Source organism: Neolamprologus brichardi, chromosome 17, assembly GCF_056152115.1.
Source record: "Neolamprologus brichardi isolate AB-2024 chromosome 17, ASM5615211v1, whole genome shotgun sequence".
NCBI lineage: Eukaryota > Metazoa > Chordata > Actinopteri > Cichliformes > Cichlidae > Neolamprologus > Neolamprologus brichardi.
The window spans coordinates 22583112-22595409 of record NC_142120.1 but is presented as its reverse complement, the minus strand read 5'-3'; the positions used below and the strand labels follow the sequence as shown (position 1 = coordinate 22595409).

Sequence of the window (12298 nt, the reverse complement as noted above, 5' to 3'; positions counted from 1 at the left end):
TTGGATCAATGTAATGATAAAGCTGTGCTCTCATTTCAAAACTCCAGCCTTTTACATTAGTTTCTCTTTACCTGCCAAACAAGAGCGCTGAAGGTTCAGGTGGTTCCAGCAAACAGCAAACTCTGATGGACCCTTTCTTCTTCGCTGTTAAAGTGATCCGTCTCTAAGTTCACAGCTCAGCACAGATATGGTAGAAGACCTGACTGACTATGGCTACATCCTGATATCCACACATGTCCACAAGACTCAGGAGGGTCTAGAATCTAAAGCGGAGTAACATAGGCAGATACACCGTGACTCTTTGCAGAGCAAAAACCTACATTTCTTTGGTTTATTTTTGTGATCAATGAGGCCAAATTACAAGGCAAATTCGGATGACAGGAGCATCATTTTCAGGGGCTTTATACAGCACCACCAATCAGTAGAATTAAAATCAAAAATAAAGATAAGAATCTAAGTGGTAGAATGAAATGGTTTGGAGCAGAAAGTACGATCTTTACATATAAATTACATAAAAACTTAACATAGAAATACTTGGACCAGTCCAAGGACATTAAAACTGTACTTCAGTGAAGTACATAAGTAACTCTGCTGAGTTACATCTCACTGGTTCTATCCCTGCTGTTGGAATATAAGAGGGCTCTAGGCCATTGGCAGTGGTGGGAGGGGAACACGCTATGCCCTTCTAATTCCTCAAAACTCCAAACTTCCTCAACACAAGCAGAAAGCAGCCTTGTTACTTACCCTACATTTACCCTGCAAAGTCTGGACTTTCTCTGTAAAACAGTCTCATATCAGCACTAAATACAGTAAAGGTAATATGATCTTTGGCTTTAGACCGGATGTTTGGAGATCATTTCTGATCCAGTGTCTGGACAGAGTTTGCTCTTCTTTTTTAAATGAAAGTGTTTTAGTGTGAATTTAGCCTGTGTTAGCTGGTCCTCATCTGGTCCTTGCTCATGTGTTTAACTGACTGAAGTGTTGATGCTCAAGTGTCCATGATGAATTCATCTTCATCCTGTTTCTATCACTGTCTGTCTGTAGCCTGTCTGTAGTGTTTCACATCCTTCCTACCTTTGCTCACAGTCTGAAAAACAAAATATCCGTCAGTCACTAACTAACTCACATGTGCATGATCTGGTCCTCTGCTGTGTGGGGGTGCCTTACCTGACCAACAGGAAGTTCTCTACACCTCCACCTCTCAGTGTCTCTCCTACTCTCTGCTCTGTCTTCTTCCTCTTTTGTTTTGTTCCTTTGACTTGAGCCCTACCATGCAGCTCTGCTGTTATGAGATGATTGGGCTGTGCTATTCATGACATCATCAGTAATAGTGTTGGACTTCATTGACTTTTGGAGGAATGAAATTGGGCTGAGCTGCATGTCAATCGCCCAGCCAATCCGCATGCAACTGGGCAGAGTCAATGTAAAGCAAAACTTTGGAATGAAGTCTTGTTAATATTTCAAAAGCTGTGTTTCTTCTGCCCAGCATAGAGGCTCATGATTTTGCCCCAGGGAGGGTCTTAATGACTTATTAACTAAGAGTGAAAGTCATGAAATTCTTTAAGGTCACAAAGTGAGTTTCAGGAGTTTTGTTAATGCCTTGCCCTGATAATGAGCTGCTTTGCAGCATTTAGAGTCCACAGGAGTCGAATGGGTTTTGTCCTCTAAGATTTTTGGTAGGTTCCCTGAGAGGCAGGTTTATGACTCCTTGGGTTATTAGTTTCTTTTGGGATCTACAAGAATGGGGGTCACAACTTCAGACAGGAATATTTTCTTTAAAATACCAAGACATCACTCCCTTTAGGACTATCTGTGGCATGCATGGCATCTCCAGGAATAAGGACTTTGTTTAGTCCTGAAAATTAAAATACCTGAAGGAAGTAATTTGTGGGCATTGCTCCAAGTTTATCATGCATAGTTGGATGCCGTATCTTTAACTTACCTTTTTGAGGATCCTAAAAGCACGTAAAAACAGGTAAAGTTCTTAAAGGAAACAAAGCACCTCTTCCTTGAAGGTATTAAGGCAGAACTCTAGAACCCATAAGGAAAATGACACCAGTCGTACATGGAGCCCTAAACACTCAAACAATCTAAAATGTTGGACTCTTCCTTTGGCAGCAGCTGAGCTTCTGAGCTCCACGTGATTGGTTACTCTTCTGTCCACCTGGGTCACATTCAGTCTGAACTCCAGAGTTATACAAGCTCTGGAGGCTCTCTTGGGTTAAATGAGGCTGGAGTCAAACCACAGAAGTAAAACAAAAGCTGCTGAACGGCTGCTGTTGGTGGCCTTGGTTTGATCTAGTGAGCGATCCATAATTTTCACACTAACTTGAGAACAGGAAGGAATTGTGGCTAAAATAGTAAATGCTGAGGTTTGGCAGATTTTGGTGGAAATATTAGCCTTGCTCAGGTGTGTCTCTGTAAATGATGGGGTGGCTGAGGTCATGTGTTTTGTGTTTATGTCTTGAAGGCATCCAAAGAAGCAGGACAGGCGCTGGTGTGTAAGGCCAACCCTAACTTCGAGGTGCATCATCATCATCTCTTGAACTGCCTGGAAAAGACCACAGTGAGGACACACACACACACACACACACACACACACACACACACACACACACACACACACACTTTCACTTTATTTGACCAACTGATTAACAGTTTACTCCTTTACATGTTTTCCCAGATTTTATAGATTTAACACTTAAAAAATTCTCAATGAAACTTCTAAAACTTCAAAGAGCCTGAATTGAAGAAAATCATTATATTTTTAATTAATGAGAAAGACTATCATTTACCTTACCTGGAGATTAAATTTTTTCCCAATTTTTCAGCGGTAAACAAAAAATATTCAGTTTGATTGTTTACTGTTTGAATTTGGACATCTATCTAGTTCATAGCAGATTCTCTATGTCCATGGTCGAGTTTTAACCCTTTACCTGCCATCCTGTAAAACTGCAGCTTTGCTTTTTCTCAGAATCACGAGTTTGTAGATGAGAAGACGTATGAGGCGAGCTGCAAGGATGTTACGCTGCTGAAGCAGGTTTCTTGCTCTTCCTCCATCTCATCCTCTTCAACTCATGGCCTGAGCTCCTGCTGTGGCCGCAGGAAGAGGAAGACCTTCAACGTCCCAAACTCCAACATGTCTGTGGGTCTGCAGGGCGGTCTCCAGGAGCTGAGCACCATCCAGATCAGGGAGCGACCACTAACCAACAGGTATGTTAGACAGCACTGCTGTTTTTTACAGTCATATGGTTACATCCAACATTTACATCTCTTTGTTTACTTATAGTCATATTTGATCTCCATAAAGAAATAAAATCACCCAGAAGACATGACTGTGAAGATTGCAGGGGGTCCTACTAACTTTAAGGATATTCCTGAAGGTTACAAAGGTTCTTCTGAAGGGTCTAAAGTTCCTAATGAGCTTCCAGTATCTACTTGGACTTTGCAAAAGTCATTAAGAAGAAAAGAAAAATTCTTAAGAACATTTACAGTTATTTAACCTGATCGGCCCCAGGTACCGGGGGCAAAAGGAACGAGATCACGTTTAATTGGTTATAACATGGGGTCAGAAATATAAGTCCTGACGTGTGATATCCACAGAAACCTCTGAATCTCAGCTAAACTCTCATATAAACCATTTCTACAACCACCAAACACAACTAAAACAAGCCATGATTAAAAGAGCAGCTTTGTAAATGCGAAAAGTCCGCTAAACAAACAAAACCGAACCAGAAATTCTTCAGACTTCATGTAACTGGCTAAAGAAAGGCTGGTTATCTTCCAGAGCTATCACCGATTCCAAACACCAAGTTTCACCACACTCTGACCAAAATTCACTGAATGAGCCGCAAAAGAAGACCACAAAAACGCATAGCGGCGCAAATGCACTAAGACTGAAATTGGCTTACTGTCCCGATTTCCTTCGTTATTTTCACCAGTAGCCGGTAGCCTCATGTTTATCAGCAGTTTCCACGGCTAACTAGCCACATCAGAGCCATTTTCCGTCAACAACCTCCATTTTAGATCCACCTACAGACACGTGACTAGACAGACGCCACATGCAGTAAATTTGGGACCATGTGGGGTTTGGCCTTGTAACTTCTGAGTGGTTGAAGTGACGTGAGTGTGGCATTGTTACTGTGATCCTATTGGCTCAAACGATTACAAAGAGGTGTCAATCATACAAATTGGCCAAAAGAAACCAAAGTTACAGCCCCATCAGAGTTTAAAGGGCCAGAAGCCAATTAAACGCTCCATGCCCACGGCAGAAAAGCGCCATTGCCATGCAAATGTGTGGTTAAAAAAATATTCAAAAACACGCATTTTTAGACCTGTTAATAAAATTAAATAATTTCTGCTCTTTAATTCAACTAACATAGTGTCCAATGTGTGCCAAAATTGGACATTTTTGTACAACGTCTGGATATTTATGTATTGATAGGGCTGTAGTTTTTCACTGTTTCACTTTAGAAACATAAATCTTTGCACAGATGATGTTTATATGTCGGTTACTGAATTTCTGGAATGAAATATGAACGGAGGCACATTTTAAAATGGTTATATGCTACAAAATAAAAAAAAAAATTAGGTGAGGATAAAATCTACTTACATTTTCTTGTTCCAGTCTCAGTAACTTTGACACAGTAATATCTGCTGCAATATTTACACCTCTGATGAAATTTTGATACCAAGATTGTATACACAGAGTTTGTAATTGCAGAGAAATACTCAATTGTGGGCATTTTATTTTCAAACAGGAAACTCAGAAAACCCCTTGGGGTCCATCAGGTTAAAGGAAAAAAAACAGACACTCTTGAGAAGGTTCTAGATGTCTGGAAGTGGATTTAATTGGAGATAAAGCATCGGAATTTCAGGAGCAGGACCACGCCTCCAAACACGCTCCTTCCGATTCTTATCTATATATGTTCCCCCAGTTCTACAAGCTGTTCATTCTCATTTACATGCCCCAGCCTCCCTCCCCTTTTATATTCTTTAACTTCACTTCTATTTAGTACACAGGGACCCGCTAGGCCTGGGAGCCGCCGTCCCCTTCGAGGCCTTCCCCAAACTGCAGCTCAATTCACGTCCAAGATTAGATTCACCTTTATCTACTAAAACACTGTCACACCTTAAATAAGGACGTGGGCTCGGCTAGTGAAATTATTTTTAGAGGATTTGCTCCTGCTAGAGATACCAAAAGTACTTTTAGAAAAGGTCACTTTAGAGTTAAATGTTTTTATAGATTTTAAAGTGGTCTTTATGCAAGTTTCAGGATTCCAAGTATTAGAGGTTGAGTTTATTTTGGAAATTTTGGTGTGTTTGAGGAGTTTTCAGGAATGAGGGCATTTTAGAGCTGTCAGTACAGGCATGTCAGCTATCTTTACTGGAAGTATTGGATGATGTAGAGGAGGCTCTATCCTTTCTTTTAGAGCTTCTGGAATTAGGTTTACATGATCTGCGCTTTTACACTAAGGTTGTGTTCATCAATCATTTGAGTAAAACTTCAAGTATAAAAAGCCAGTACTGACTTTTCAAAATCAAAACCTTTTTGTATACCTCAGTAGTAAAATTAGTATAAATGACTTAAAATTGGAGCAGAAAGAAAGAAGAACTGAGCAAGAGATGGAATTCTTTAACCTTGATTTAGATAAAAAAAATATATAATTCAGATGATAAAATACAATTTGAATTTTAATGTAAAATCATTTACATTTACATTCTTATAAACCCAAATTTTCTTCACAACAGAACATAAAAATTATATTAAATGTTTAAACTGAGACTGAGAAGTATGGGATGGGCCAACATAGGAGTGGAGAAGTCAGCAGTACTAAAAAGGAACTGAGATGAGCTGATGTGTTTACAACTGAAACACATGACAGGAAGTTGAACTAAAGTCCATTTGAACTGCTCAAAATTCACCTTTGCTTGTGAAGACCTACTAAGTATCTCTCCTTTGCCTCTCTCTAGTCGTTCCAGTCGATCCAGTCTCAATGCCAAGTTTGAGGAGACGGTTCCTTTAAACTGTGACCAACCCTACATCACCTCCGCTATCATCAGCATGCCCACGCCACCTGGCACCACCCCTGAAGGTGATGAATCTACCAGCTCCACTGACTACTCCCAGGCCAACATTGTGCGGGTGTCTGCACTTTAGGCCCCAAAAAGACTCTCCCACACTGCCACCCACTGCGCTGGAAGACGGCAGGCGTTGGCGGTCTACAGCTTGAACCACAACAGACTCAGAGTAGGCTTTGGTAGCTGCATCATGTGTCCACAATGGAAGTGATGGGTTAGCTTAAATGCTTCAGACCTGCCGTGGAGAAGCAGGTCTACAGGTCACACTAAAACTGACTCTGATTTGGACTGTAGTTGTTTATTGTTCTCTCTTTTTCTTCTGGGAGGATTTTTCTGCTGGTAAAATAGCAGCCGCCTGACTGAAGGTGGATCTCTGCTTCTTTCTGAGAGGACATCACCACCACCAACGTATCTTTGTCCTGAATGGTGGCTTAGCGAGCCAGCACTAAGACACCATTGGATCATTCTGAAATATGTTTAGCACAGAGACTGGCAGCTGGGGTCAACGCTTCACATTCATTATATGTTGAATCCTCTTAGTCAGTTACTAGTCCATTTTGAATTTGATTGTCTGGAGGTGGACTTTAGAGCCAGAAGCTCAATCTGAGCTAACCAGACTTGTGTTTTAATCAAGCTTTAACCTTTTAAATTACCTGCATTACTTTCATATTAGGTCTACCGTACTCCTTTGAAAGATAATGTAGAAAATACATAAAGCATCAGACACATTTTCAGCGTTTAGTTTAGGCTCAGAGGGCCTCAGCTGATTTTAACTTTATCTCCAATCACTGGAATTCACTTAGCTGGGCTTGCAGTTAAGTTAGACTAAACCTGTCTCAGTAGAAACCAGGATGAGACGGATGGTAACGGAGGGTTTATCATCACACTGTCACACTTCTGAACCTGACAGACCCTCTGTGTTTGTAGAAAATGTTCTGAGGACATGTTGAAGGTTGGGACTCGCCATTTGTTTTGCAGTCTTCTGAGTCTCTTTATATTTGTCCTGGGTGGAGGCTGTTTGTCGCTGAAGACTTCAGCGTTTGTCCTATCATGGGTGGGACAGCAGATATTTACAGCCTGCACCCAGTGATGAAATATATCATGTAATGCATTATTATCGTTATTATTTTCACATTATTTTCTTTTAGTCATCATATTTTTTGTTATTATTATTTATTAGTGTTGGTGAATGAGAAAGTTTATCTTGAGGTGTAAGTGCTACAACAGGGAAATTATCTTTTTTAAAAAAAAATCATGTCATGGATTTTATTTGTTCGATTTTTAATTATCTTTTTATTCTTGTTTTCATTTTTTGAAATCATGATATTTCCTTTTACCCCACATCAGTCGTTTGTGATCTGCTGGCTACAGCCCTGAACATGTGAATGCCCCACGGTGTGATAGCCACAGACAGTGGGCGGGGCTTTTCTTCTTAAAAGATGTGGACGATTTGTATTTGCAGCTGTCATGAAGAAGAAGAGGATGAGGAAAACAGTGAGCATGCTCAGTATCTGTGCGTTCCTGTCCATGGACCCATGTGTTTCCATGTAAGCCAGGACGCTCCTCTGCATGCACATCTGGCTGGTGGTGTGAGCAGTTCGGGTTCTGGTACTTATTCTGTAAATATGAGTTTTCTAGCTGACCTTTCTGACTGCCTTCCTCTCTGCTGTACAGAAACACCAAACCGCCATTGTGCAAATGTTGATGTCAATTTGTGATAAGAGAATCTTTCTGTTGTTGCACTGGGTCTAGCAGTGATGTGTATTGTAAATCTTGCAGACTGATTTGATGCACTTGTTGCCTGTTGTTTTTTTTCTCATTGTTCACCTGTGTGTTGGGTTAGGTGACGGGACACAGATTTACAGCACTGACTCTGAGCTGACAGCTAGAACCACAGTTTAAACAGAAAATGGGCAAACTACCAGTTACCCACAAAAACAACCACAACAGCAAAAAAGTGCTTTGTTTTTTGCTGTTGGCAACTTTTTGGTTAAAGATTTTAACAAATATTATTTATCTAAAGTACAAACTAACAGATCCCATTGTTTGATGTAAAAATGACCAAAAAAGTGATTTTGTAGTTTGGAAAGAAGAGAAATGAGTATAAAATCCAGTGTTAGCTGCCTGTGTAGCTTTCACATGCTTATCTCACAGAGACACGTGAAATGATCAAGCTTTTTCAACTCAGCCAAGTAAATTTGTTGCCTGAATCCCATTAAATGGAGACTGAAGTAAAAAATTCAACCAAACATCCAGAAGTAATCTATGATCAGTCTTTTGGTCTCCCTCTTCTGAGTATGGGCATGGTCACACTGACAGCCTGAAAGCTGCATTTCCTGAAATGTCCAGCAGGCAGCAGTGAGTCAGTACCCACAGACTCGCATGTTTAAACTTCACAGCAGAAATAAACATGTTTACAGCCTGATACGCAAACTGTTTGTCTCTGTAGATATTTCCCCCTTCATTATACCTGTATGTGGGGAAAATGTTTTTATAACTTACCTGATTAAACTGTATTGAACAGGTGAGTTATAGACTGTATAATTAGGGGTGTGGTCTCTCTCACTGACATGCAGATGGCAACACACATGTATACTAGGTTTCACCTCAGCTAACTGGAGTCCCTGAACTGGACCTCTGGACAGTGTTTGTGCTGTTGGAGCCTTTTGGAGCATTTTTAATGACATCTTGTGACGAATAACAGGGCTTCTATGAGGTTACTGTACTAACAGATGGTCCAGGAAGGTGGAGCTCCAGCTCTGGTGAAATTCTAGGATTTTATTTGGAATGTTCTGAGAACTACTTAACAGGTATCTGTGTCTGTGTAATGCTCCTCTACAGTCTGTGGATGCAGACTTATCATTAGTTGATAACTTAGAACCAACATAGTAGCCAAATACAATCACTCCTGGAACCAAAAAACAACAACATGACAGCAGCTAAAATGCTAACATGATATGTCAGTCCACTGATGGATGATCTCATACTTTCATGGCAGTCTTTGGGTTTTCTTCTATTGTCACATCAGCAACATCAAAGCTCACATGTGCTGTCAACATAGTTGCAACATCTTTAAGGTTTTAGAAAATTATTTTCACATGTTTCTGTGAAGTTTATTTCTCAAAAATGCTGAATCAATAAGAAAAAAAAGGGAGAATAAGAAAACATTTGTCTTCTGGAATATTTTTAGAGCACTCCATATTTTTTTATTTGTCTGTCTCTGTCAATAATAATTTATTGTTATTATCTACTCCAAAAACCTTCACTGTGTGGTTTTAAAGGTTTAAAAAGGGTTTAGGGTTCATTGCATTAATGAGTTCAGAGTGGTGTTGATGCTGTCTGCTGGGACCCTGATGTTGAATATCTGCTTGTAGATTTTGGTATACAAAAAAAGTTCTTTGAATCTATGTGACTCATCATGATGTGCCGTACACACCAAGTCTTAAAGCCTCATCATTGCAGAGGTGAAAGACCATCAGTTTGTTCTCGTTTTGATACAAAGAAAACAATTTTCTTACGAAACAAACTGAAACTTCTCATTCTTCTTCGGGGAAAAATTTCTCTCTCTGGCTGAATTTTAGGGATGTGTTGAAATGTTGGATTTTTCATTTCTACGCCATGTATGGAATAAAAAAAAAAATATAGAAGTAAGAGCACAGAAGACAACATTTTTCTCTTGCTCCAGAAGTAAAGAGAAGCTGGTATCGGGTTCTGACTGTCAAAGCTTGACTTGTTTGACTTGTCAGAATGAGGATCCAAATGGCCAACCCTGCTAGCAGCACCTTTACAACTTCAGTCATCCATGTCTGCGCAAGTTTAATGTGACTTATGCAAGTGACTTCTCTATGCTTTCCTTTGTTTTGTAAGGACAACCTCTGCTTTGTATTTAGGGTGCAGGGGACGGGCTGAGGGGGAAAGGATGAACATATTTTTGAGGAATTTATTATTATAAGTGTTAATAGTGCACATGTGTTGTAATTGTTCGTGTAATTTCTTATTTTTAAAATTATTTCCATGAGAGTTTGTAGTGTTGTATGTTCAATTAACATCCCATGATATTTTTCTAAAGTCGTTAGAACATGCATGCATTTGGAGCAGAGATGAAGTGATAAAAGAAAGTGTAAAAATTAGAGACATTTATGACAACTATCACTTTTGTTTGTTACAGCTTGTGTTCATTGAAGATAATATCTAAAAGAAAAAGAAGCTCATGGTTTTAGTCCGGTGCCGTGTCTGAGTAAACAGAATAAAAACATTGTCCTATTCAAACACTTCCCAGAGTTTGGACGTCTCTTTTCAGAGGTGGGATTGAGGGATCAAAGTCACCCAAGCTTACCTCTCATTATTAAAGAACTTGACATTCAGCCTGTTATGATTAAAGGGATACAGAGTGCTACCTTGATGTGTCTGTGCTAATAGTAAAGCTTTTTTAGGTGACACTTTATAATACAACTCAAAGGGCATAAGTACCCTGTAATTACATGTAATTTCAACATATTTTTATTTGAAATTTAAAGGAAACAATGAAAACATTTACACTAAGTCATTTTACATACTTTGTAATTACACGGTAATTATCCAGAAGAACATACAATATTTACCCTTTTAACACTGTACCGTGTGCATTCCAAGGTTGGGCCATTTTATGAAGTCATTTAACATTGCCTTACTTCTTGATATTTTACAGGGAATGAGATGCAGACTTTATTTCAAATAATTTTAAATATTATCTAATTAATTTTAAGTACTGTGCAATTCCATGGTAATTTTCTAGAAAAAAAAATTCCATGTATTTTTCAGGGAATGATAATGATAGACCCAAGTTTATTTTTAACTGTTTTTCCTTCACAGACAATGTTCACCAGAAACCATTCAAACTTACTGCCACCTATGTGGACCAAGCTCTTGCAATGCTTGTAGCCCTGATACGGGCTACCACAGCAACCTGCTAGAAACCAAAACAATCACAAGGTTTTCAGTGCAGATTTTCAGTGTCTTCCAGTGGTTGTATAAGGATGGCATACCCGGCTGCTTGGGACAATCTGCCAGGGGAGAACTAATGGCCTATGCTACCTTTAGCTACACTGGCTACAGGGGCCTGGCTAGCTATGGGTTTTTCAAGGGTGCGAAGCCGAGGGTCTAATTCAATGATCTTGGCCTCCAGAGCTGCAAACAAGCTACATTTATTACATGTATAATTACTGCTAAAGTAGGCCAAGGAGTAAGTAAACATCTGACACAAACGATGGAAAGTGCAGGAGGGCCAGGTAAAGAAGCCGTGCTGCTAGCGAGTCGGCTACAAACTAAGCAAGCTGGCAAATCCCTAAAGGCAGTGCATGAAAATAACCAATGATCTTCTTATGGCAGCTGACTCCAATTTACTTTCCATTCTTATTCTCCTCAATCTGAGTGCTGCTTTCAACACTATCTCTCACTCCATTGTCCTTAGTAGGTTAATCTCCATCGGTCTCTCTCATACTCCACCAGCCTGGTTTAAATCATACTTATCTGATCGCAAAGTATTATTATTCGACTTAAATCCTTTTCTTTTAAGCCCTTTCCTGGGGCCCATTGTTTTCATTATCTACCTTCTTTGTGTGGACACATTTTTCATAAATATAATATTCAGATTCACTGTCATGCTGATGTCACCCAGCTTATCGGTCCACTAAACCAGATTCTGCTCTTCCCCCATCCTCCCTCACCCTCTGTTTAAATGAACTCAACTCATGGTTCTCTTCTTTCTTAAACTCAACAGTAACAAATCAGAGCTTCTTTTGGTAGGCTCTAAATCAACATTATCTAGAACTAAAAGCTTTTCTATTACTATTAATAACTCACCGGTCTCCGTTTCTCCATGTGTGAAAAGTTTTAGTCTTATCGTCGACAGTACTTTACCTTTTAATTCACATATCAATAATGTCACTCGGTCTGCATATGTCTAATTGTGTAACATTAATTGTCTCTGAACTTTTCTCACTCCACATGCTACTGCCATTCTTGTTCATAACCTTGTTACTTCTCGGATTGATTACCGCAATTCACTCCTTTTCCATCCATAAGCTTCAACGTGTCCAGAACTCCACTGCCTGTAATATAACCAGGACCCCTTCTATTCACCATATTACCCCTGTCCTGCAGCAGCTTCAATGGGTCCCGGTCAAATATTGCATTAATCTTAAAATACTTTTGTATACATTTAAAGCTATTCATCAGC

The 12298-nt window shown here is 39.6% G+C and overlaps 1 protein-coding gene across 1 annotated transcript in view; it reads left to right on the top strand.

The window, feature by feature from the left end:
* LOC102777600 (A-type voltage-gated potassium channel KCND2-like) overlaps positions 1–10354 on the top strand; it is a 92031-nt gene extending 81677 nt beyond the window's left edge. The window contains exons 3-5 of the mRNA XM_006781057.3: positions 2471–2566; positions 2975–3213; positions 5974–10354. Coding sequence (XP_006781120.1) covers positions 2471–2566; positions 2975–3213; positions 5974–6160 — 522 coding nt within the window. The 3' untranslated portion in view covers positions 6161–10354. The remainder of the gene's footprint in view (positions 1–2470; positions 2567–2974; positions 3214–5973) is intronic.
* Positions 10355–12298: the final 1944 nt, after the last annotated feature.